Source organism: Cygnus olor, chromosome 2, assembly GCF_009769625.2.
Source record: "Cygnus olor isolate bCygOlo1 chromosome 2, bCygOlo1.pri.v2, whole genome shotgun sequence".
In the NCBI taxonomy this organism is placed as follows: Eukaryota; Metazoa; Chordata; class Aves; order Anseriformes; family Anatidae; genus Cygnus; species Cygnus olor.
This window is the reverse complement of record NC_049170.1, coordinates 109041404-109068747: the sequence shown is the minus strand read 5'-3', so window position 1 is coordinate 109068747 and position 27344 is coordinate 109041404. Positions and strand designations below refer to the sequence as shown.

Sequence of the window (27344 nt, the reverse complement as noted above, 5' to 3'; positions counted from 1 at the left end):
CCACTAGCTTCATAAACATGTTTTTTTGTGTGTGTATGCATGCGTGTGTTTGTGCGGGTATGTGATGCGGAGCTTAAAATTCACAAAGCTAACTTTGGGGATAGACAAGATGAAACTTGCTCAGATGCCTCTGAAATTAGAAACAGTGTTCTCTTCCAAGGTCAGCTCCTCATTAGTAAAGAAAAACATTTTTAAGCGCTGGTTTAAGCAATTTGATAGTGGATCCAAAGGCAGACTGCATTTCAGAATTACTCAGGGAAACAGAGGAAATGAACTGTGTAAATTCTTTGTCAAACAGCTTTCTGCACTCTCCAAATCTATTTTAAGGTTCAACATCTGCAGGAAGGCCTTAACTATTATATTTCTTCAGGCCTTCTGTGGAGATACCTTCATTTTGGTAGAGATCCAAAAACCAATCCTGGCTTCATTTGGAAATCACATTTGAAATCCTCATTCCTTATTTCTTTTTCAACAGAATGGTCTTTGGAAGGACAGCTCCGAGGAGTCCTGGAGAGCTTGGACACAGCTGGTATACAGTCAGTTCCAGCCTCCTTCTCCACAGGCTTTGGTTTTATTTTTGAATTCTGCCTGGCATAAGTCTATTTTTAAGGTTGTTTGCATTTTTTTCCCATTGGCTAGGCAGTTTTCCCTTAGAGATTTTCTACAAAGTACCTGACCCCTCTTGGTCAGATGTTCCAAAGAACGGAAAGAGAACAGCTTGCTCAGCTGAAGCACCGTAATTAGCATACACTGTGATAACTCTCAGTCCTTCTCTAACCTGCTGGCTAGACAGCACGATTTCCTTGGGATTTTTGTTTGCTTTGCTTTTAATCAGAAGTGTAATATTACTGAGAATCACCAGATGGCATTGCTGCAGATAATTTTGATACTTCTGTTTATCTGACTGTACGGAAGTTAGATATTGAGAAAATACCTATTGCAATCTAGTGCAGAGTTTTTCCTGATGTTACTGCTTGAGCTCAGCTACAGAGGCCACATTTTCCACTTAAACATACCCAGTCTCAGTTATGTATTTGTACCCACATGTGCTAATGCTCAAGCCCTCACAATGTCACAAGGTTTATCTGTGCCGCAAAGGAGTGTGCATGGCAGCACAGGCACCCTTTAGAAACACGACCTACAAAATTCTTCTAAATCATACAAGTCAGATACAAGCAATGTGGGAAAAAGATGTTCTTCAGACTATCTTAAAAATTCATTGTTTCTTAATTGCCATGCTCTTTGTGCACATTGAAATGATTTAAAGGCTTTTTAAATTCTTAAAAGGCTGCCTATTTAGTGACTGAATCTGCTGGCTGAGGAGTTTCAGTTACAATGGCTACATCTGCAAATAACCTGGGATCAAATTATGTACTAACTCACACCTCATCAAACAAGTCTGAAGAGACCAAATGACATGGGTGGCAGCTTTTAGTGCAGGCTATGCTGTACGACGTACGACATATGCTGGCACTTGAGGGCTGCTGGAGCTCCCAGACAGCATAGCCCAGTGCTGGGGGCCAGCTCGGCAGTGTGGGGTCGGCTCCCTCCATGGGTCTGAGCAATGCAGAGTGAGAAAATATTGGAGTGGTTGGACCCCTTCAACCTTCCAGCTTTCCAGGCATGATGAAGTTGCAACATGGCACTTATTTCCCATATGTTTCTACGTCCATATAAAGTGGCAAGTTTGTATTTTCTCCATTTTAAAATCCTTCACTTGAAAACAAGGATAAAATGCCATTTCACCTACAAGACTTTTGTGAACAAAGTACCCGCCTCCCAGATACATGCAGAAACATTCACTTTGGTGAGGGTAGGATATTTTTTCCCACTTGCAGTCTAGCATTTCACCCTGGTGATGACAAAAGCTTTGTGCCTACAGCCTCATTTTCACACCCGGGCTAGGTTTCAGCCAGCTGCAGTCACCCCACTGTGTTGCTGCAGTTGAGTGAAGAGCAGAGCAGGCTGCAGAGACCACCAGTTGGGCACCCAGCCAGAGCTCTGTCCCCCAGCCAGAGCATTAGTGCTGGGTTTATAGTTAGGTTGAGCACATCCAAACAGCTATGCTGGTAGACGTGTACTACTGCTTTCAGAACTAAACTTCCATACTATGGGGCAAAAGGAAATTAAAACCGGAGGCAGCAACCACTGTAGCACATGCTAGCAGGCAGAGGTATGGTTTTGTCCACACTGCTTGCTTAATATTTTTATTCAGATGCCCTGGAAGGCTGTGGGCCATTTCTCTGGAGGCAAAATTTTTAATCCAGTGGACAGGTAGCACTTTTTTGTCTTTTCTATTACCATCAAGTTGGCGTTTTCCTGGGCTGCCAGCAAAGAAATTCCCACCGTCAATGTATGATCAGAGCTTTGTACATTAGTCCCTGAGGAAAGATCTAATGCTGATGAAATGAACCTTCCCTGCTTGAACAGGCAGAGGTGTTTCTGGAGTGGAAGGACAGCTCTCTCATTTGGGGATGTTAAATCCATAGTTTAGATCATAACTGCCCTTCTGTCTCCCACAAAAGCATTTGAAACATCACCTCAGTGGAGATAAGTCTGAGATATCTTTCTTCTTTCTTCATATCTGCCTCACTGCTGTGCCATTTTATTGAGGCTGATATTAACAGAAACCATCAATGATGTCTTTCGTGTTATTGCTTCCTTTCTAGGAGCCAGCCACAGGCAACAGCAAGGTAGTCAATACAGATGCTTTTGGATGGAATTAATTCAGCTCTAATCCCCATTAAATGGATAGAGGTATGTAAGTCAGGTAATAAAAGAGACAAGTTGTCTGAAATGCAACCACTGCAAGGGATGGGCCCTTGGGAGTCCAAGAATTAAAAAATGAGAAAGATAACTCAGTAAAATTCCCACAGCAGAAAATAGATACCTACAGCAGGCTTTAAATGCTTCCGTGGATGTGTAAGGAGAGGGCTGCAAATCACTCCTCTCTCTATTTTAAGGGGCTGACTACACAAGCAGTAACATGAGACAGACCCACTGGATTACATTTTTCCATAACATAACCTTATTCCTATGATTTTTTTTAACATAGCCAGCTACCCAGAGAAGAGACCAGGACTCTGCTTGTGATTGTGCTACAAAAGAGGAACATAGACCAAAGACAGTTTACAATAAAGATTTTCCTCTTACAGGTTTTCCAAATGCTTTTAGTTGATACTTATAGCCCCCTTCTCCATTTACACACCCCATTTATGTCCCCCATACATCCCCAAACAGAGGCACCATTTTTCTAAGTGACAGAAACAACCTCTTATGCAAAGATAAAAGTTATTGCCTTCTGGATAAATGGTTAATTACTTTATAAAGAAAAAATGCTAATAAAACCATTTTAAAAGAAATGAAAAACCAGTCTGCTATGTCCAAGGTGATCCAACACAGGCAAATGCACACTGAAAAATCCCTGAAAATGCCCATCCTTCAGCATTTGCGTCACAGTATGTTTTGACACAAGTTAAAGCCCTGCAATGAAGTAACACACACCTTACTTAAATCCTGTCTTTGTGGTGTGGTGCAAACCCTTCGTGCACACACATACTACTTTTACAGCAGAAAATTTTGTCAGATGAATACTGTTTCTTAATGGTTGGTGATTTTGATGAGAACTCCTCTGCAGCATTTGTTAAAAATGCTTTGATGTTTGTGATGTACTGCCAATGTATTTCCAACAGCGCTTAAACTTGTTACTTTTAGAAAAATCATGAATTAAGCCAAACACTTTTGGTTAAAAGGATTGAAAGTATCCTTTGATGGCATAAACCAATTGACAAGCAGCTTTATAAAAAGACTGGAATTAAAGATAAGGAACTTACAGCGTACAAACAACTGCACCTGAGAGATAATACATGAAAAAGGAAAAGTTTAGAATACAGAACAGAGAAATTAGAGAACCTGGAAAAGAGGTAGTAGGAACAGTGAAATACTTGTGATAGTAAATATCAGTCACGAATGTGAATAGTACATGAATAGTAAATGAAGCTTGTGTAAAGCTGAGGAATGGATGGAGAGAAGTCGAAAGAAAGATGCCTTCCCTCATCCTCCCACAGAGAAAAGCACACACACGTGATGGTTCCTGCCTCTTGCTGTCCTGAATACAAAAGGCAGATTTGGATTTTAGTTTCTGACCTGCTCTTCCTTCCCCCTAAGCACTAACTTTGGCAGCAGTATCTGGAATTCATCATGGTTATTTCTAAAAGAAAAGCAACCTTAAAAGAAGAGGTTCAAGAAGAGGTAAGTTTCGTATTTAGACCCAAACCTCTCCCTCTTGCAAGGCTCAAGTAGTTTGAACTGTAGAAGGAGTAACAACAGGGTGTGAACACGCATGTTTTGACCTGCAGACCTTTTCTTCTTTCCTTCATTCCCATCACGAAAATACAGCCAAAAAAAAAGCTGTACCAGTCTCCTGGAGCCATTAATCAACACGCCCAATAACTTCCAACTTTCAGAAAGCATGAAGATCACCTCACAAAGCAAAACTTGGCAGAAGGACCCTCCACTACTGGTAAGTCAGCAGAGCTGCTAACCCAGAGCCTTCTTATCCAGCCTTGCTAAACTGTGATTGCTCTTTTAGGGATGAGAGCAGGAAGAGATATGACCTTGGACTTCCCTTCTGTGAGCTCTTAGCCCAGAATAAATTAGCTTGGACACAGGAGGCAACACAATTGCATCAGCCTGGGTCTGTGCCTAGTTTTAAGCTGATTAGTCTGTCCAGCTCCCTGCTGAAACACAGACTCTCTCATGGGCTTCGTGTCTGGCAGAGATCTCGTGGCTGACCTGATGGAGCCACACAGAAAGGTACCTTCCCTTTCTGCCATCCCTCTGGACGTCCGTTTTGTTACTCACCAGTACTGCTCTGGATGGTCCTCACCGTAGTGGTCGTACGCGGGGGAGACGAGGACCGCAGCGAGATGCACTCATCGTCCTGGGAGCAGCCCTTCTCGATGGCTCTCACGTAGCTGTGGCTCCTCATTCGGAAGCAGCCGGGCATTGGCAGATCCAGCGCCTCCACTGCCTGAGACTCGAGCTCGCTGAACACCGACTCGCAGACAGACTCAAACTGGCCGTTCACCTCCATCTCGCTCACCTGCGGACAAAGATTGGGCAGGTTCAGTGTGCCCCCTGCACCACTCTGTCCTGTATGAACACCCTCAAGCAACAGGGGCACGATGGCCGGAGTCTGTTAGAAGGTCCCTCTGCACATGAAGAACAGGTGAATCGCACAAAAACACATCCCATTTTCCAAAGCAACAATTGTTAAGGGAAAAAAAATATATACACAAAAATAGGCTTTAGGTGCAAATTGAGTGGTATTTAGGCTCTTGGTTCCAGCCAAGACCAGTGGGAAGCTGGGAGTCCCCATAGTAGCACCTAGTTTACCTCACCCTGGGGGGCTGAAGCTCTGGCCATTATGACCATTAATTATACTGAAAAATTGAAATCATGCTTTCTTTGGTGGGTAAGAAAATAAAGGTCAGCTTAACCCCAGGACAAAATCAATGCAACCCACAGGCAACCGCAGTGATAAATCTGAGGGGCTGGGAAGCTCAAGTGCTGATGGGGCAGCAAAGAGTTGGAAGGGGGAGGCTGGTAAGATAAACAACTTTGCTGCAGGGGGGAAATGTTTGTATAACTACATCACCTGGCCGACTCCTCTGGCGGAGAGCAGAAAGGTGCAAGGGAAACCTTAGACCCTTTGTGGAGCAGACACTAGGTGGTGACAAAGATTCTACTCACGCAGGTTAAAGAACATTTAAAAGCATGTGCCTTTGCTGCAGATCTTGCAAACCTGGAAACCACCTATCTCTGCTTGTATAGGAATGGAAGTTCATGTTTCTAAACTCAGAGTCGAGCCCTGAGCTTGGCATTAAAGCATCATAATTATCACTGTAGGAAACATACACACAGAAACCAACACTTGTGGGTTTTGCTACTTTTCATGCATGCAAAAGGCCATGATACCAGGAGAACATAGGACTGTATTAGGCTGATGCAAAAATATTAAATATTCTATTCAAGGATGAATTTTAGTAAGGAAAACATTATGCCAATTAATTCATACACAAAACTGAAAAAGGAAATCTCAAAGAGTAAAATATTTTTTCATTGGGAAACTGCTTAAAAGAACATGGAAAAGTGGTGGGTAGTACATTATAAAGAACAATTCTACAGTGGTGGAGAATAGCCATATCTCTGCATAAACATCTCTGAATTAAGACTTTTTTAGATTGTTATTTTCTTATTCATATTGACAAATGACACTAACTCTTTGGCAGACAGCTCTGTCTAAGTGTTAGATGTCTAGCTAAATAAATAAGCTAACCTAATGCTTACGGTTTCCTCTGGGACTTGAATTTCAGTGCTGCTTCTCTTAGATACATCCTAACCCTCCTTCAAGAGCATCAGCTCATACCCTATGCAAAGTGCCTCACCTATATAACACACAGTCAAATAATCTGAAGCTACAAAGTCCAAATATAGAATACCACAGAAACTCAAACTACAGTTTCATTCTGAATGGCCCATTATTTGTTATGGTTCCAGCTGAAGTCTTGGTATCAATAACATCACGTGTTTTTTGACATTTCAATGATTTGACATCTCAGTGGTAAAGGGCCAGTATTCAGCACCACAAAACCTGTCTGCTACACTTCTGGACTTTTGTAAAAAAGTTCTTTTAAACAAGGGATTTATCTAAATGATCCATTTAAGCAAACAAGTCAGAATCATACCAAGGAGCTACAAGATTTACGAGAGGAACCATTGGTGCACTGCCCTGTGGAGTGCTAGCACTTTTGCAATTCTTTCAGATCTATCCCTGACCAATCCAACTGTACAAGCATTTTGTATGAAAGGACAGGCTATTTAATGATGCCAAAATCAATAAACTGAATGCGTGACAGTGGGATTTATTTTTCTTCTGATTTAGGATGAGCATGAAGAAGTCCTACAGAATTTTGGGTTAATATTATGGACAGACCTTTGTACTTAATATATTCTGTGATATTTGCACTATGCAGGCGAAAAGTTCGGAGGTTATCAGGGTTAAGAATGCATACATTAGAACAGATTTAATCTAATAAAATACTTTTAAAAATGTGAAATACTATGGACGTAATTTTCCTTTAGTGGCACAATCAGCTTGCAAATGATTCTTTGGAGGCATTCAAAGAGTTTTATTTCAGGCACTACACACAAGATCCTTAAGAGAGCCCTGTTTAAAGACATTACTGATGAGCACCTACTTTTGGAAAAGAAAAATGAAAGGTTAAACTGTTCATTCAAACAAACTGCATGTTGTGCCACTCATTCTTTTGCAAAAGGCAGGGTATGGCACTATCAAATGTTATACTCACAAACAAAAATGTGTGAAAACATTTTATTTTTTTAAAGATGTTTTGAAAGCATGTAGCATGCAGCAGCCTGATTCTATTTAAACCAATATCAAGCTTTTCCTTGGCTTGGTGCTTCCTGTCCAAGCTGCCCACGCGTGCCCCCCACCTGGCTGATGGTGCTCATGGCTCTCATGTAGCTCTCGTTGCGGGAGCGGAACTTGGGGGACGTCAGCAGCCCTGCAGGGTCCAGGCTGTCCAAGCTCCTGTTGATCGAGACTTCGCTCACTGCCCTCAGGTAACTGTGGCTCCGGATCTGAAGCTTTGGCGAGTGTTCACTGGATATCCTGAAAGATTTTGGGGAAAAAAAAATATATATATATATATATCTCATCAAGCACAAATGGGCTCACCAGGAGCAGGGATAAACAGGTGTTTTTCATAGGGACAACAAGACTTGAAACAGTCATCACACAATCCTTGTATATTTATGAAATAAGGATATGTCAGTTCATTTATTGTGCTGACAAGTTGAGAAAATGTTGGCTGGGTAAGTAGCTTTACACGACTTGATGTCAAATCAGAAGTGTAAAAAACACAATTGTGTTTCTGAAGTGATAGCATTCCACACTTTTCTAATACCAGTGACAGATGAGATGGACAGGTAGTCAGAAACAAAGAAACCCTGTAAGTAATGGGCACAAATGGCTGTACTCCTGACATACGTGCTTAGGGTCAACCAGCAAAGGTTACAACATCTAGATACAATTTTCCACTTGTGAGATGTTTTATCCTCTGGAAATGTTTGATAAATGCCGTTTCCATAATCCAAGGCATCCTATAAATATGCGTCACAAAAAAGTGATCCATGTCATGCCTTTTTTACAACACAATTAGTTTTCAGGATACTTCTTTTTCAGTGGTTAATGATCAGATAATGTATTGAAAGGGTCATTCCATGATATTTTCATTTAAATGTGTTCAATATTCTCCAAGTATTACAAAGCCAACAAATTAATTATTAACAACTTTTTCCATTTTGAAATGTAAATCTGACATGGACATTTGCTTGTATATGGAAGAAAAATCTGTAACCTAATTACAGGTTTAATCTTGGTCCTTGAACCTTTAGAAATACATACCCGGTTGACCTGAAAGAAGAGGATCCATTTTACGTCTAATTCCATTTGCAGATATTTTGCATTCAACTAGCTAATGATGGCAATTAGCATGAGCAATTTCCCAGTGGCATGCACAATTCTGGTAATTGTCAACGTATTTTAGGAGGACAATTCCATTGTGTAATTGTACACCTAAGTAGTTCAGAAATTGGGTCTACTGCTGAATGCTACAATACAGTAATAAAATCTAGGCCATCTCTGCAATACACGTCTCTGCAATACACATCACTGCATTCTCTGGCTGCTAATTACCTACCTAATAAAAATATGTAAACTTCTACTAATTACTAGGTATGCCTGTCACAAGATTAAGATAAATCCTTTGCTTGCCATTTTCACTGGGTATGCAGTGCAGTACCTACAGCAACCCTATGCATATGCTTTGACTCCTTAAGCCATTTGATTCCACATGTCAAAAGTAGAAAGCTTTTTAGACATCATAATTACTAGTGTTTCAAATGACTCATAAAAAGGAAGAGACAATGATGAAAAAGTGACCATTACTAACAGCTAGCTGCAGCATTTTGATGACTAGCAGTAAAAAAATCCTGTCCGTTATATGATAAAAAATAAAGAAAAAAGAAAATAAAAATAGAATGAATAATTCAGCAGACATAATTTTTCAGATGCATGCAAGCTACTTCATCGCCCTGCAGATCTGTAAACTGATTTGCATTGCCTGAAATGCATTTCTTAAATTAATTCAAAATGTATTTTATGAATATGTTTTGAACAGTTTGCTGCCAATATGTGACATGCAAAATTCAAATATGCTTGATTAGCTGCCAGTTAGTCAAACGTGTCACCTGGGGCTGTCGCTGTTCACTGATTAGCTGACCTCGCAAGAACAGACTGCAGTACATCGCAAAATTCAGTGCACAGATAGTGCCAGACAGAAATTTGCAAGTGCTGAGGCAGGTGCCCTTTAAAGATTGGAACCACTCTATCAAGGTGCAGGCACCCTGGGCAGCAAGATTTTGCTGTTGCAGCCAGGGTACAAATGCTCCCAGTGTCATGGAAAGCAACCACAAAAGGTACAGAAATTCATTTTCTGCATGCATTAGTGTAGCATAAGAACAGTTTCCCAGCTCTGCAGAAAACAAAGGCATCCATCCATGAGAGTAAACGTTTTTCTGTTGTTTCAGATGTGGGTGGTCAGCACAGTTGCCTTCTTTCTCTCATTGCTCTTGTTCCTGAATATATGACTGGACAGTTTGGCACGTATCTAGAACAATGTTTTACAGGTGGCCACTTATCTTAGCCTGCACATATCTCCCATCTGTTGTTTAAACCAGACTAGGATATTGGCAGCTGCTGGAGGAGGTGGCTTTGTGCTTACTGATTGCTACAATCACTGCTTCACTGGATATAGTGATGGGGAAAAAAATAAAAATTTAAAGCATAGACAAAGAAACATCTGAAGGTTTACATTTATGATGATTACTACTACCTTTATAGCTGTGTAATAAATTGTCTCTATCTCCTACAGTACACTTCAATGAACAGCTGAAATGCCACTGGAAATTTTGAAATCATTCAAGTTAAGCATGAATCTGGCTATGTAAAACAGGGGAAGATCTGAACGTCTAATTTATTTTTTCAAAGTTACTACCACCTGTAAACAGCAAATGAAAATAACATTTTCTTCCTTAAGAGTTCAACTCTATGTCATGTTGATTCTGCATTACCTAAACTTTTGTTTGTGACATTGTAATTTCCACAACTTAGTATGATAGACAAGGGACTATGACTTTGGGACAGCTCTTAGGGCCAATATAAAATGGTCAATTAGTTCCACTCACTGCATTGGATATATTAATTGGCAGAAGGAGGATGTGAATTATTAAACATCTTCAACAAGCTCCTCAAGTGTGCTGCATCATTTCTGTGCTGCATTGCCTGCCTGTGTGACATGGGACAAGTGCTCAAGGGCAATCCTGAACTCAGTGCCCAAGCCCTTTCCCAGGGTCTTACACGCAGCTCATCCTAACTGTGGGGCCTGAGGGGACTGACCAGAAGTCATGTTGAGGTGGGTGGAAAAATGAAGTTTTCAGAGTCCTGGTGGAGAAATAAGGGCTTCCCTGGGTAAAGGAAGGTGAGTGTCTCTCACCTTCCTGAGGGCAAAACCCTATTGAAAGCCTGTGAGGGGCTCTTACACGGAGGAAGGTGTTCTTTTAAGCAGAAAATAAGTTTTAATGAAGCATCTAAAACAGAAGATCAAGTAGGTGTGCAAATGAAATTTTTAAGCTGCCTTTGCATACTGCCCATTGCTTTCTGCTCTATACATTTCAGACATACTGAGGTTGAGTCTTATTTTCATTAAAGGCTTAAAATGCACACATGTAATCACCCCTAAGACCATTGTAACATCCATGTTGAGAAATACTTTCAACCCACTGTTACAGATGTGTTTGTATATACACATCTTTAATTCAGATGGAAACACGTTTTGGTCTCTAATGTATTTAACTATTTGTAGAGTAAGGAGTTGGTCTACAGAGGTAAGCAGAGGAGAAGCTAGAGCTAACTGATTTGCTCTGGTTTGTACAGGGAGGTCTGGGATGGAGGCAGGAAAAATGTCCTAGCCTGGTGACCAGCTCAGATGATCACCGGGCCGAGTGAAGGTGGAAGGAATGCCATAAATTCTCTTTACATACCGCTTTGTCATTTCTGACTTATATATTCTGTCCATAATTTAATTCATTCACATATATATTAAAGGGTATAAAATATAGTGTTAGCAGGTTAAAAATGAAATAGCTTTGAACATATTTCTGGAAGAGTTTCTTTGCATTCTAAATACCTTTGAAATGTCAAAAAGAAGGCAGACAAGAAGGATGTACCTGTTCACAAGAACAGACAAGCTTAGTTTTTAATATTTCCTTTTCATTTAGGAAAGCACAATGCATGCTGTTTTATGTGTGCTTTTTATGAAAAACACTTTCATTTACTACATTTCGTGTCTGAATGAAAAAAGGGAGAGACTAGACCAACAATGTCTGCTTACACCCCGCCCCCCTCCCCCCCGCTTAGGCGAGACACAACAGAAAGAAGTGTTGTAATGAAAAATATTCCTAAGACTGGATTGTCTTCCGCAAGTTCAGCATTCAGATTCATAGCACAAAGCACAGGGTTGTGCCAGTTGGGTACTGTGCCATGCCAACACAAAATGACAAAGCAGAATAAAGGGAAAGTCCAGAGACATGTCCTGAATACCTCTGGAAGCCAGCAAAGGAGCGTGCTAAAAACGGCCTTTGAACAAACAAGAAGTCCCTAGAAACGCATCAAACCCAACAACAAGAAAAAAACCCTAACTCTGCAACCCACCACTATTGCTAAATATCCTGGATCTCATTTTTCTGTCCTGTAATGGACAGCTTAGCTCCCAGGGGCTTGTTTACCATAGGCTGAATGCCCCATCTCCACTTGGCTAGTGTGTATATTCAACATACATCTCTGTGCTTAATTTTATTTGCATTTTGGTTTTGCTAGAAGGAAGAATAACTGCAGTCTGACACTGAGCAAACACTGAAGGACATCAGGGAAGATCATGTACAGAACAAAGTCATTCAAGTGCATCTGTCTGATTCCAGCCATGACATGGGTCACCAGCCTGGGATAATTTGATCATGTTGGCACCTATGTTCTGCTGCCTTTTCAGTGTGGTGAACACAAAGCTGTCATGCTATTGACAAAGATAAGGGCTATACATAACAGTTTTGAGCATTTTCTCCCTCACCAGGGATTTTTCCAGGTTTTGAAGATCTCCAGTTCCATTTTTGTTTAGAATCAAGTGAACCGCCTCATGAGAATTTCCTACCTTGAAGCTAAACAAATAACTCTCTCCTTAAGTCCTTGGTGTGTTGCTAAAGAGCCAAGTATGAGAAAGAAAAATCTAAAACTTGGAGACAACCAGAAAAGCTCATCTGCTGAAGAGCAATTTAATGTTATCAGCACAAAACTGGCATTATAAGAGATGTGATTAATCAGACTACAAACCGTCCTCGCTGTATGGACCAACCAGCACAAACCACAAAACCATGCAGGACATGCCTGCATTAATAATCTCTCACCTGGTGTGGCACAGGGTGAGAAGAGGCAGAAACTGTGGTGCTGTATATTTGTCTCTGCTTGATTTTACAGACCCTGGTAGGGCTGAAGAGGAAAGCACTTAAAAACCCAATTAATCCAGAAGTCTATACAGGTTAGTGTCACGCAGCTCTCTAATGTGTCTTTCTCCAGCTGTTGCAGCTTTTTGAGTAAGCACATGGTATCCTGCCAGAGAGCTCCTGTTTGTTTCACTGAGGACAGCAGGAACTGCTTTTTTTTTTTTTTTTTTTTTTTTTTTTTTTCCCCAGCAATTGCTTCAAAAAAGCACAGTCCCCTTTAAAACCCCCCATGTTGGACTACTGCCAGCTTCAGAATAAGACATGAAACTGGTTATTTGTGATTTTATGAGAGGGAAACCTGTCAAAGGATACTGAAGCTCAGGGTTGGGATTTTTCTTCCTTTTTGTTTCAAGGTGAGGGAGTTGACGTTGTGTGACCACATTTACCCCTTTTTAAGTGCTAAAATGTTATCAAACAGAGCTGGCTACTGCGTAAAAATTAGCACACACATTAAAGCAAGGCTCCCCCTTCATCTCAACGATCCTCCTAGGTGAACTGAAGGATCCTTTCACCTGCCACTGACATGCTGAATCATCTCCATGCTTTCTAGACAGAGCGCATAAAGAATAGAGCATAGCACGGAAGTGACACATCGTGCCATATGCAATTGAGTTGGCAAGAGCAGATGGAAGATGATGCAGGCAGACATTATACAATTCTCTTTAATCAGAAATCTGGTTTACATGCTGGTGCTGATTCCCATGTGGGGGTGTGTGTGGGGGGAACAGTTGTGAGCGCTCTTCTCTTCCACCCTGGAGAGTGAAAAGAGATGCTGAAGCATAGAAACTGCTCATCCCAGGTGAACCAGCTCAACCCAGTGACGCCAGGGTAAGCTGTTACTGTATAGCAACACACATTTTTATATACACTGGAAAAGAAATCCACCCTCTCTTGTCACACCTACCCTGGTAAGATAATACATCTTTGAGAGTGCTCACCTTGAGAAGAGTAACTTTCCTCTCAGAAGACCCACAAAGGAAAGCTGCAGGCCTCATCATCCCCTCTTACCAGTCTTATCATCCCCTGCTAAGGATCTTATCATCCCCCGTTATCAATCTTACTTAAGTATACCTACAAGCAGGTTTTGGAGGTCCCTGCTTGAGGAAAAGATCTCTAAACTTCACCAAACGTGACACAAGGCTCTTCCCTCTTTCAGTGTGAGCATCCTTTGGACTGGCAGGCATAATCCCAGGAACAAGCACTACTCAGCAGCAGAGATATGTTTGTCTAAGCTGGAAAAGCTCTTGGCATGTATTAGATATTGGGCTAAGAGCAAACACTGCATGAGGGTCTGAGTAGTTAGCCCTGCCTGGACCCCTTTGGTCCCTGCTAGGGTGAGGACGGATCCTTTGCTGCTCTCTCCAGCTGTCTTGTTTGCTGCAGACTTCTGAGGGATCCTTCATCTGCATCAAGGCCCACTCTTCCAAATCACCTGCATCAGCCCAGCCTCTCTCTTCATTAAACATCTCCAGAATTCATTTGATGAACTCTACTCTCTCAATTTGCTGGCAGAAAAGTCAAACCCTCCTTCCTACAGAAAGCTCTCTGTTATCTCCTCTCAGTTCGCCTGTGTGATCCCATACAACTTTATGCTGCTGTTGGCTTCAGCATCATCCCTTCCCTCTGGTGAATCTCAAAAGTTATCCGCAGTCTGCTCAGATGAAACTCTCATTTCAGTAAGTCAAGAGCTTTGCTCTGCTAGCCAAACACCTGCAGCAAGCCCTCCAAGAAGCAGGGAAGGTGGTGCCTCGAGGCCTGCTCAGGCACATGGACATGTGCATAGGCATCGGACATGAACCACTTCACCACTACATTTCTAATTGCTGCTGTTATCATAAGTGACTCAGACGAGACTGTAATTTCTCTCCTCCTCTCAGGTGTTTGGTAACATACTCAAAACATCCTTTGGCACACCTGTGGATCTGCACTTCCTGACACATTCATGGCAAGGAGAAAAAAATGAGCATCTTAGTTTGTTTTAGGTTGCTCCTAGTCAGAATACTGACAGCTGGGGTGTTTTTTTTTTTTTTTTTTTCCATTTGTTTGCTTAACCTCAGGGTATCTGTGACCAAGATATTCCTCATTTCAATGTTTGTGCTATTCTAGAAAAATCACTGTCTCCAAAGGCCCAGACCTTACCTGCCTAATTAAATTTTCAGGTCACCCCCATGCATACATTAAAAGTTTGATTAATTCTGCTGGTGGGAAACCCCAAGAATTATAGCTCTCTACCAAACCACAATAGGAGAGCTGTTGCTTTTCAGGAATGTCACCCAGGCTTCTGCTGAGCCAGCTGTGTAACCAGCCCTCTCTGCTTAGCACCATGGTTTATGCAGAAGCACCGGCTTGCTCCCAGGAGTGGGAGGATTGCATGCCTGCTCAGCTCAAAGGCATCTTCTGGGCAGGCTTCCCATAACTGAGCATCCTGCTGCACTACACCAAGTTGTGGTATCGGTCAGTATTTACCTACAAATTATGTTTTCCAGGTAAATACTAAAACGGTATTCACTGATGAATGTCAGTGCAGTGTTTACTTAGGAGCAAATTTTCTTGACAGGCTGCACAAACATTTTCAGTGTTCAGTGTCCTCAGCTCCACGTGGATCTGAAACCAAGTGATGGTCACCTACATTCTGCATGGCCCTGAGCCTGCAGGCCCTACCATGCATCTGCCAGGCACTGAGCTCAGAAAGAGATTTCCAAACATCTGGGCTAGATCTGTACAAACATCTCCCAGTGAGATCAGGAACGCTTCTTAGTTTTGCAAGTCAACAACCTTACTCCAAAACCTGTATATGAATAAGCAGCCACCTGTGTTTTTCCAAAAATGCATTTTACATAGACAGTTTTCTCAATTCCTATTCAGTCTTCTGCCATTTTAAAAGTTTCAGATATCTACCAAAAAAAAAAAAAAAGCAGGTACAACACCAGCTGTACAGATGTGCAACACAAACCAAAACTATCGGAGAAACTCTGAAAAGTACATCTCAAAGCAATGAGGAGGGTAGGCAAGTAACTCTCTAAGGAAAAAGAGAAAAATACCAAATCCAACTAAGCTAAGGGGCTGAGCTCACTTTGATATATCTTTGAGAACAGCACTACCTCCAAAAGGATGCTTGAGAAAGCAAGATGCAATACAGGGAAAGCATGCTACATGGTTAGCTCTCCTGCTGTGGCTACGGCTTATTTCTTGATGACACTTGCAAACTACTAAATTGGACTGTAATATGTGCTGGTGGGGGATTTTGTCGCCTCCTTTCCCTTGATGGTGCTATTTTGAAAGATCATATGTGCACTCTCACTAAGTGGCTATTTCAGTATCCTCTACTTTAGCTGTTTTTCATTTGAAGAACACTAAGCATTTTAGAGTGTCTGAAAAAGAAGACTGCTTTTTCTTATTTTCCAAGCAAGTACTTTTGACTTACTGTGTTTTGTTTCTGTGCAGCCACCTGGGAGGCGTTGACTGGAAATGTCAAGTCAACTTGACATTTGGCTTGAATGCCAGCCGCTCCTGACAGGAGGGTTTGAGAAGGGGATGAGAAGACAGAGCAGTGACCTCCTGGATAACTTTACCAACCGTTTCTCAAGCTGTGTCTGGATGAGCATAGCTCAGAGCTCAGGTGTGACCTGCAGCTGTCTTTTGCTATTAAAATAGTATTTCAGGGGAAACTGTTTGAATGGAAGTTATCACTGAATAACAAAAAACACTGCCACCTCTCCTGTCATACCAGAGAAGCTGGAAATAATAACTTTTCTTCTATACTTTTATGCAAAGTAATGTCTAGAGTATAAGTAAATTAAAAAGTGATGGTGTGAAGTAGGGTTTCTAACAAATTCTCTGCTGATTGTCTGGGCTGCAGTCTTTCCTAATCTAGGAGATTTTCCCTTTTAACTCTGATCTTGCACAGCCAAAGCAATACCGCAGGAGCAGGGAGACTTTGCTTGCATGTAACTTTACCAGAGCTATTCCTCAGAAAAAAAAGGAGCTGCTACCATTTTCCCTTCAGCTGCTTTTACTTCAAAAGAAATCCCTTGAAAGAAACCCAGATAGTTCAAAAAAATCCAGCTGTCCATGTGTATTTTATAATTCTCTTTTTCCATTCCAAAGTCATTACAGTTTTGTTTTGTTTTGTAGTGGTTACAAACAGACCAGACTGCTGTACTGAGAAACAACGTGAAGTGGTAACGCATTACTTCAGGTACGTGTGAAATACATCATTGCCTATGCAGTTTGGTTTGTCAATACTTTTATAAACAGGATCAAAAAACTGAATACCTCCAGTTGGAAGCCTGCAGTTGATTTATATTGTGAAAATTTTTCTGATTACTAGAATGCTTGAAAGATTTAAAATGCTGTTTAAGACACATTTCAATCTTCCTTCCTTCCTTCCTTCCTTCCTTCCTTCCTTCCTTCTTTTTTTAATATATTAAAAACAAAATAAAAACCAGATGACTTATGTGTTAAAGGCTATCCTTTGGACAGACTTTTACACAATGTATCCTGATGAAGCAGAATTAATGATATTTTGGAGTACGAGAGAACAAAGGAAAAAAATATCTTGAGAAGCTTGCATAATAATGACAAATCCAGCTGGGAACTGAAAGGGATTTTTTTCTGCAATTATTTAAAATGATTATCTTTTAAACCCATGAAAAATAAATACCCTGAAACATTTATTTGGGTCTGGGACTAAAGGAACAGAGAACCATTTATCATGCTGTTAGTGTCAAGGGCAATGATTCAGATGGAGACAGTAAGAAAGTAGAAAATATTTCTGAAACATGGATCCTTTTCAGGGCTGAGGATCTTCAAAGGGATTGTGTCCCTCATTAGCAAGGAAGAAAACCTTTAAAACCTGAAAAAGTCAGCTGGCATCTTGACCTGTAATAGCAGGAGTTCTTAAGTATTTCCAAATACTTATTTGAATTTAATTATCTTAGAATTAAAATGTGTGCTTTACTGAATTGGAATACTGCTCTTTTCCAATGAAAAATTAAATAAAATCCACTGAAGTCAGGTGAAAACGAGAAAAAGTGCCCAAACATCTTTGTTTGCATAGGGAAAGGAATAAAACTAGTTCTTCACGGAGAACTGATTAATGGAGTGCACTAGTCCTGTATAAATCAGAAACCAGCCAATCACTTGTGAATGAGATAGGAAAAAACATCTTCACTGGATAATATAATGATCCTGGGGGTGTTCAAGGAAAGGGTGGATCTGGCGCTTAGGGACATGGTTTAGTGGGTGACATTGGTAGTAGGGTGATGGTTGGACCAGATGATCTTGAAGGTCTCTTCCAACCTTAATGATTCTATGATAGGTTACATGGTGAAGCTGAAGATGGACCTCTGTACTACTCAGATGAAAATACCTGGATATCTATTTTTTTTTAACACTGTAACAGAAAAAACAAACAAAAAACAAACAAAAAAACCCCCCTAACCTCTAAAATTTCCAAGATAAGTGACTTCTACTTGGCATTTAAAACCATGGGCAATGGCCTGTGACTCAGGGGTTTGGATTTCAGTTTTGACCGAAATTTGCTGTGACCTGGAAGGGAAGTCATATAAACTCTCAGGCTCAGCAAATAGGTATGTTAATAGTTCCCTACAGCACCTCTCACGTGGTTTTCTAATGCTGAATTAAAGTTAGCAAATGTGACTGAGGTTCCTGGGTGGAAAAGAATAGCAGCATCATATTTTTATTATATTACTGGAGGCAAAAGTGAGAGAATGAAAGCAATAATAAAGTTCAGCTCCAGAAACACATATTCTGTGCAAAGCAAATAAGCTGGTCAGTAAAGAGAATGTTTGGTGTGACGGTCAAAAGGTACTTTAGAAGAAATGCATTTTTAGATTAAAACCATTATTGACTATGTATGGTGTTTTACACTCTCATCTGAAGTCAATGCTTTTGCTGAGGGAATATAGCACTCTGAAAATATCTCCAGCCTACTAAAACTGCAGCAAGCTACAGAAAGGTTTAATGTTTAAAATGCCCATTTTAAGCAAAGCATGATGGAACCTACATTACTTTCTTGAGCCTCACAGCTCTTATGAGGGGAGCTGCAATTTTGCCCTGAAGTTACTTAACTTAATTGAGCCAGATGAATAAGTGCTGTCTTTCTCAGATGACCTCTTCCTTAAATGTTTGTTTTATATGCAGCAAAACTATTTTTACAGCTCAGATTTTGTCACCTGGATTAGGAAAACAACAGCATTTTGAAAATATATGAATCCATTTCTTGTTGTCAGGAAATACAGGGCAGAGACATGTCTGAGTGTTTGAGCACCAGCATGTCTTTGTGTGCAGGTGGCACTCACAGGGCCACCTTTGAGGGTCTGCTCAATGTCCCAAGTCTTTGGCTTCACCTGTGATGTGCCAGGTAAGGGCCAATTTGTTAACCTGCCAAATTTTGTTCCTTTGACTAAGTAGGTAGGGCATTCCAGCCTTGTCACACTTTCCAGTTTTCCTGAATAATTCACGAGGCGATGTGTTTGATCTTGATGTGTATATGTCCAAGCTGCCTACTGGTATATAGACATATGTGGACACATCCCGGTAGATGGACAAAACACTCATACCCAAACTGTCCCCAGTATTGAACCATGACTGGACAAATTAAGCTGCTTCAAATTCATCAGTTTTTCAGTTTAACATATAACAGAGATCTGCTGCATTAAATTGCTTGGATTTGGTGCAATGTACTGTGTGGAACTACAGAAACGCAACAGAAGTGGGGTCACCTTCTTTACATGACTGCTAATGGAAGTCATGTAATATGATTAACAGAAGGGACTGGTAAAGCTTGAGGTGGCCTTGAAAAGCTGCAAGGCTGATCACGTCACATGGTCATGGCTGCATACACAGGGGAACCAAGGATTACCAAGCAGGCAGCGAGCTGGAGGATGTGAGCCTGAAAAACGTAAGTTCCCAGTAGCTAAACTAATGGAATCATTCAATGAGATGTTAATAAAGAGCTCCAGTTATTCTCACTGGAGCCAGCCAGCCACTAGAGGGTGGAATAATCTAGTGCCAATGATTGCAATTTATTACGCTTTTGCAATGTTACGTTTTTTTCTTAAAGCTTGTCTCATGAGGTTTGAAAAATCTCTTCAGTGAAAGGAAAAACCCCTCCAGTTTTCACAGTTGGTGAAGAAAGTATACAAAGTTCAAGGGCTCAAGAGACAGAAAGGATATATAAAATGCTATGCATCTATTACATCTTGGAATATATTCGGATTTTACAGCCCAGATGAATTGTGGACCTGATTTCCAGTTAATTAAGATTCATAGAGGAATTTGCTTTCACAGCATTCATTATACCATTACAAAAGCTGTAGGATTTAAAACTTTTTAATGTGCTTTACATGAAGGAAAGTACTTTTCCTTAGTGGCTGGAAAGGACAGGTCAGCACTGCAGTTGAAAAAGGAATCGTCCTTCTCTAGAGCAACTGGCAAACTGTTAAAAAGTCACTTCCACATTCTTTAAGAGTAAAACTCTTTGAAAGCAGAAAACAAAGAAAAGCCCAATGCTTGGGCTTTATACGCTTGCAATAGCTGTATTACCAATTTTGTTTGTTTCACTACAGATAACTATGATAAATACTTGTTTATAGCAGCAAGGAAGCAATTTAGATGTGTGAAGGCAGGTTTTTGTATGTACAGCTATTCACTATTTACTGATGAGAGCTATTCAGTAACAGGAAGATGCTAAATAAAATGAATAATCTGGAGATAAGCAAAGAATTAATTAGGTAGGCAATTGTTACAAATTAGTTGGATCAAATCTTAAGTTTTCCTGAAGGTCTATTAAGGGGAAAGTCTGAGCTGCATTTATTCCTCAACTTAGACACATTCTGCCTTAACAGGCCCAGTCCTACCTGCCTAAATAGCAAAAAAACGCAGTAGGAGGAAATGGATCAACTACTCATCAGGAGAAAATGGATACTCCTCATGAAAAGATTGTGGCAAGCTCAGGGGTAATCTTCTCTATTGTGAGTTCTAAGGTCTCACTAAGGTCTCTCACTGAGGTCTTGGGCTAAGTAGGACCCTGCTCCTCTGCAAGCTCTGGCAGGTTTTTCTTGGCCTGGCAGCACTGTGCTCTTGGTGGGTTGGGTTGCCATCGGTACAGGGCTGTCAGTGCTGCTGTCTCTCTTCTCCAAAGAGAAGAAATAAGGGGACCATAACAGAGATGAGTGTTCCTCGCAGCCTTCCAAATGGCTTTTCATCAGCAAATTCACAGGTTTTCCAGGAATAGGCTTGCACAAAACATACAGTGGGAACTCCCTCCACTCAGCCAGACTGCGATTGTCAGCCTGTGTGGTGCGCTTGCTTCTCTGCACAGCCTATTCCATGGCAGCTTAGTCTCTGAGATATATTAAAACATCTTTTCCTAGCTCTGACGGCCTTCCCTATGGGAAAAAAATAAAAGCATTTTAAGCTTTCCTTCTGCTATGGTGTGAAGGGTAAGAAATACAAAGAAAATTTATAGAGATGTGAGTAGGAAGCAGTGTGTCAGTGTGCATGGGCAGGGCATAGAGGGACGAGGAGAGGCAGGATTAGCTGGAGGGAAGCATGCCTATCTATCATTTACCCCCTGTGAAGGCATCTGAACCACCTCTGGGACATATGTTAGCGATGGGTGTGGGCTGCACAGCGGGAAGAGAGGGGGAGATGTGTCAAGTAACAGGAAGGTTGTAGCTGTGGATTTCAACAGACGCAGCAAAATGCAACATGAGCTACTGCTACTCCTAGGAGCAACATGCTCCCCTTTGGGCTTTCACACATCATGGGGAGAGTAAAAACACATACAGCAGGTGGAAAGACAGAAGACAGCAGCCTGGCAGCAGGATGTATGTGGGGAGCACAGTTCAGAAGGATCGACAGGAACCAACCCTTTCATCCCACATCTCCACTGGCAAAAGAGCTTGCTCGCTCAGCTCTCATCTTAGCAGCACCAGTGGGGAAATACACAGAGGACACAACTTCTTCCCCACACTGTGCCTCCCTGCTCGTGCCATACGGGCTCTCCCCTCGCACTTCGGTGAGCGCAGGGAGATGCTGCCACGAGACGGAGCCGAGAGCAACGGGGCAATGACTGATGGTGACTGCATGAGCGCTTCTGCAGCCTCTACAGAAAGCTCTGTAATTGCTGTGCTGACGGTAACGATGCATTTCTAGTGACATCCTGATGTGCAGGAGGTGAATGTTTTTATCCCTGCCCACGTGGAACTGGAAGAGGACGTGCAGGGAGCAGCTGGGTGCCCAGCACCGCTTCCTCTGCTGCTGTGGCATGGCATGGAGGAGCAGGGGCTGGACTCTGCCACCCCCCTGCTCTCCTCTGGCAGAAAGAAGGGCATCAGACACAAGAGTTTTTTGCATCTTGTCCTTCATTTTAATTGCTCAGCTGTTCTTGCCCACCCCTGCATGAACAAAGCAAGCCAAGTGCTTGTTCCAGGTGCACCCCTTGCGCTCTTCTTGGACTCGAGCAGCCAAATCATACCTTAGAGCACTCCTGAGCTGTAATTAACCTTAGTGTATCATTTAATGGCAGAGAAAGCTGTTAAATTTGCCTGGATTGAAAAGAACTTGGAGGAACACTGGCAAGATAATGTTTTTAACAAGCAGCTTGATTAATTCATGGCAGAGGTTATCATCCAATTGTGTTGGGTAGGAGGCTGACATTTAAAACTTCACATGTACTTTGTCAGGGAAAAAAACACACAACCAACACACCCTCCACAGCTCAGCTTTTAAACACACCACACTTGAGACTTGTAAACAGCACACTGCAGAATACAGTACTGAGGACCCAGATCCCAGTTGCCTAGCATTCCCAAGGACCTTAAGAGAAACAGCCCGGCAATCATTTTTCTGTGCCCTATCCCTAATAAGTCCCATGCCTTAGAATAAAAACAAAGAAATAAATATCAGCTCAGTGCAGATTTGGAGTACAGTGCACACCTTGCCATAGCGTGGGATGCTCTCCCAAGCCTTGTCTTCCACCTGTGCTGGGGCAGTGGGCAGCCCAGGGAGCCAGGCAGAGGACTGGCATTCATTTCTGGTCTACCCTGGATCACATCTAACCTTCCCGTTCTGGCTTCAGTACTGCCCAAGGTAGAAATACTGAGGGAGTAATGATGAAATTTAAGATGGTACAATAGAAACTGTAATACTCTGCTGAGAAACAAGCTGCTATCTGTTCTTGGCTACAAAAAAAAAAGACATTTTACTTTTCCTCTCCAGAAATATAAACATTCTACTTATAAGAAGGGATAAAGTTATGTTTTTTATTTTGATAATCAAAAATATTTTAAAACAGACCTGTAAATAGGCCTCAAGTTCTAAACCAGCAGTTTGCATATCACTTAAATGTCATTTTTATTTCACCTATTCTTTCAAGATATTCCTTAAAAATAAAGATTCTACCCTCGTATATTATTTATTATTTTTCTCTGTTACTTATATCATTTAAGGTGGTACATGAAGTAAAACATAATCTAAAAACAGGTGCAAGAGATGAACAATCTCTGCAACACCAATATCAGACTATAGCCCTGTTTTTAAAGAGACAGCTTTTCAGGTGATTCACAGTTTGTATGAATTTGAAATTGATTATTTTGTCGTTCTTTGGGCTGTTGCCCTTAAGGGAACTAGTTACTTTAAATAACAAACTATCATTATGTGGACATATTGATTGTGAGAACAGGGGCAAGAAATAGTCGTAAAATGTAATTTCAATAGAAAACAAGGGCTTGCCAATCTTCTGCTGGAGGCAAAGCACACAGGCAGATACCACAGTCCTCATGGAGGTATAATGAATCTGATTAACTTCTCTGGAGATGGAAAAATGAGAGATAATGGGAAAGGATCTGCCTGGAATTCATGTGTGCTTGCACAAGGGTCCATGCACAAGGGCTGCCTGACTGTTGGTCGGTAGCAAGGGCAGCAAACCCAGCTGCCCAAGAAATCACTCCCAGGATAGCTCGAAGCATGGCTGATGGAGTGCAACTGACCACTGCATGTACAGTTGGTGGCAGTGGAGCCCCGAAATGAAGGCAGGCAGAGCCATTTTTCAATGCAAACTCATGCCTCTGGGTGATAAGAGCATGCAGAGTGAAGGATGCAGGAATGTTAGCAAAAGAGCAGCTCTGGTCGGGGCTGGGAACATGGGGATAAAAGACCTGTGGAAAACTCACAGTAATGGTATTATTAACAGGACTAGTGAAAAAGTTTAATAATCAAATTGCCAGTGATGAAAGTCATAGCAGGAGAGTGTGTTAGGACCAGGGCTATAATAAATGAAAGCAGAAGAGAATGTTATACCCTCATTATTTGCAAAGGTTTGAAATTCATTAAAGCTTGAAATAAAATAGGTGGTGGTGGTGGTGGTGGGGAGGGATATAGAAATAGTTGATAGTTGAAGGGACAGTGAGTCTAGATGTGGAATTCTTCATGAATGTCTTGGCTTATAAGGAAGGATGCTTAGCTCTGTACTTCGGATTGTAATTTAGGAATATGAAGGAATTACTCAAAAAGGAAAAAAGGGGGAGAAATGAAAAGAGAAAGGAAAGGGGCAACAGAAACAGTGATATAGTGCTGATATTCATTCTAACCCCTATCAGTCTATCATCTTGTTTGAATATGGCATCATCCACTCCCTCTCAATTCAAATTCCTTTGTTAATCACAGGTAAACAGCAATCAATTGATCAATTGGTGCCTTAAATCAAATGATCTCTCAGAGGGGGGAAAGTAATAGGCAGAGAGTTAGTGCTATGCCAGAAATTACATTCTACCCAACAGTAGATGACTGAACAAACTGCAGTGGCCTGACTCACCAGAATTTCAAACAAGTCTGAACAACAAATCTCTGCCAAAGCGCTGTTGTCTCACAGCTCTTACAGCCACACGACTGAGATGAGTCCAAAAGATTCTGCATCAGTCAAATCCATGGCTAAACATTTAGATTGGGCCCTTCTGACTAGACAGTGCCAACGGTTCTTAAATTTCTAACATCTTTGTCTGCAACTTCATGAGAATGGTGGAATGACATGTTGGCTACATTCCACTGGAATAAGGAAAGAAGACCTTTTCAAAGACCAAAACTGATACCTCCCCCAATGAAATTCCAGCTTTTATAAAGATAATTTCTATCACTTCTACAAGAAAAAAAAAAGTACTATGAGATGAAGCCTTGACTCAGTTTGACACCATTTTACCCACAGTGGTTTTAACCTTTCTTCATTATGTATCTGTGATTTTGAGATTTACGCCAAGTTTAGAAGCACATTATTTCTCTAAATGGGGTTAAGATAAAGTAGCACTTTTCAGTTTTGAAAGGCAAAGAGTGTAAGTAATAAACAAAGTGAGAACCTTCTATGATTTTGCATTATATTACATTTTTCAAATTTTGTTATGTGGACAGTAATAAATACTAACTATTACAAGAGAGTTCTAATAAACTTCTTTTTATCTACTCTACTACTTTTTTTTTGGTGCGATAAAGTCGTAAGTAATAACAAAATATTTTTGGGACTGGCCCAATGACTAATGCCTTCTAAAGGAAGTTTTTCAAGATTTCCTTTCAAGTATAAAAGTAATAAAGGCTTAGCAGAGATTTGCAATCGCAATTGTCAGATTTAAAACAGGAGAGATTTATGTACTAGCCCTGAAAGCTCCTGAGCTTGCCTTCAGCATGATACATCATTGTCACAGTGCAGAGCTATGCAGACACAACCCAAGCATGGCTGCCACCAAAATAAAGGGAAGGATTTGGGTGCTCTGAACGTTGCTGCTGGCATTCGTGGGTGACAGAACAAGTTAGTGCTGTCTGCAGGCCCTGGCATTGCTGCAGGCCAAGCTGCTGGGCAGCTGGGGCATGGGCTGGTCAGGTAGCAGAGGGGAACTGGAAATTGCCATACAAGTCAGCTACATATGCAACCACAGAAATCTCTCCTAGGAACTTGGAAGCTGCTGCAAAGGTGCTTTCAACAAAAGAGTTACTCCATCTTATCAGTAAACAAGTAAAACACAAGGAAATGCAAGAAACAAATGACTGGGCATCAGCATGACTTAGATACTAATAGTTTCTTCTATTTGTAAGGGCAGAACAATTACTCACTTCCATGTCTCTCTCTCTCACCCTAACGTGATGCAAGTTGGCAGAAGATACCAAAGCATGTCTGCAGAAGAAATACACTACTGTTTGTCTTGTAATTGCACATTAAAACTAAAGCAAAATATACTATTTTAACTTGTTCTATTTTAATCTAAAATGGCTCCAGCACTTCACAGTGGAAGAACAGCACACTTCTAGCTGATCAGAACAGAAAATTATCATGAATAATTGACTTTATTATTGTTGTTTGCTTGCTTGTCTTGTTATGTTGGACATTAAGGATTCCACACTGGATTTTGCGCAAGTGCACATCTCCTTTTATGCCTGCGAATTTTATGCATGGCAGGTTTAATACATCATCTGAGCTCCCCTTAGCAAACTAAACCAGATAGTACAAGATCACATATCAAGATTCAAGCACAGTATCGCTGGCAGCATTCAGAACATAATTTCAAAATGCGAGCAATGAAATAACATTTAAAATACATTAAAGCATTGTGAGGCACTGCTGTGGGTGGGATATCTATATTTACTATTCAACAGCAGGCCTGCAGGAATAATTTGGTCCTGATGAGGGTTTTATTTTTATATTTAAAAATAAGTTAAAAAAGGAAGTAAGAACAGTGATACTGTGTATATTGAATAGCCTAAGAAAAACAGAGAATCATAAAAGATCAGTCTGGAGGGGATTTCATGAGGTCATTTGGTCCCTCTTTTTACCCTAGAGCAGGATCAGCAATACCTAAATTATTCCTGACAGACATTTTCTACCCTGTTTTTGAAAACGTCCAGTGAAGTGATTTCTCTTGGCAATCCACTCCAGTGCTTAACTATCATTACCATTAGGAAAATTGTCCTAACATCTAGCTTGTGCATGTCCTTGCAGTCCAAAGCAGTGTTTTTTTCTCCTGTTCCCACTGGACATTATTAACCTCCTTCCTGAGAGCTTTTTAAATAAGTGGGCAGAAGTAGGGCTAAACATAAACAAAACCAGTTTTGTACATATACATGCAGAATGTGTAAAAACTATATCCTGAAAGAGATGGCTGAAAATCACATTGTGGTTCAGTGATTATAATTGTGTTTCTTAAAGTAAGCCCTAGAAGTGCCCACTTTACACATAAAGTACAGTGATAAACAGTGATTTATAAAGCAGACAATGGGATGGACTTGAATTCATCAAAATCATTTGCTCTACAATGAAGTTTTTTACAGTATTTAACTGAGAGAAGCTAAAAATTTGGAAGTCCTTGCTTTTATCTGTATCTGTGTCTATCGTAAAGCTAAACCTTGTGTGAAATTGAACCAGATAAGTAGATACAGGATGAAGATTTTCATTTCTGCAAGTTAGGTGATCACTGAAATGAGGCTGCAGTTTTTATTTAATAAATCAACAACTTCCAAAGCAGTATTCCAGAACTGTCATAAGGTTACACTTTGCTTAATCTACATGGCTCTTCATAGTTGTGACGACTGTGAGGAAGTACTTTCCAGTGACTGGCAATAACCAGACAAGCTTTTTG

At 41.0% G+C, this 27344-nt stretch overlaps 1 protein-coding gene across 8 annotated transcripts in view; it reads right to left on the bottom strand.

The window, feature by feature from the left end:
• DLGAP1 (DLG associated protein 1) overlaps positions 1–27344 on the bottom strand; it is a 415298-nt gene that overhangs the window by 88472 nt on the left and 299482 nt on the right. For all 8 annotated transcript variants that reach the window (XM_040550113.1, XM_040550116.1, XM_040550112.1 and 5 more), the window contains 2 exons: positions 7519–7696; positions 4864–5104 (listed from right to left, as the gene is read on the bottom strand). In XM_040550113.1, the coding sequence (XP_040406047.1) occupies positions 4864–5104; positions 7519–7696 (419 nt within the window). The remainder of the gene's footprint in view (positions 1–4863; positions 5105–7518; positions 7697–27344) is intronic.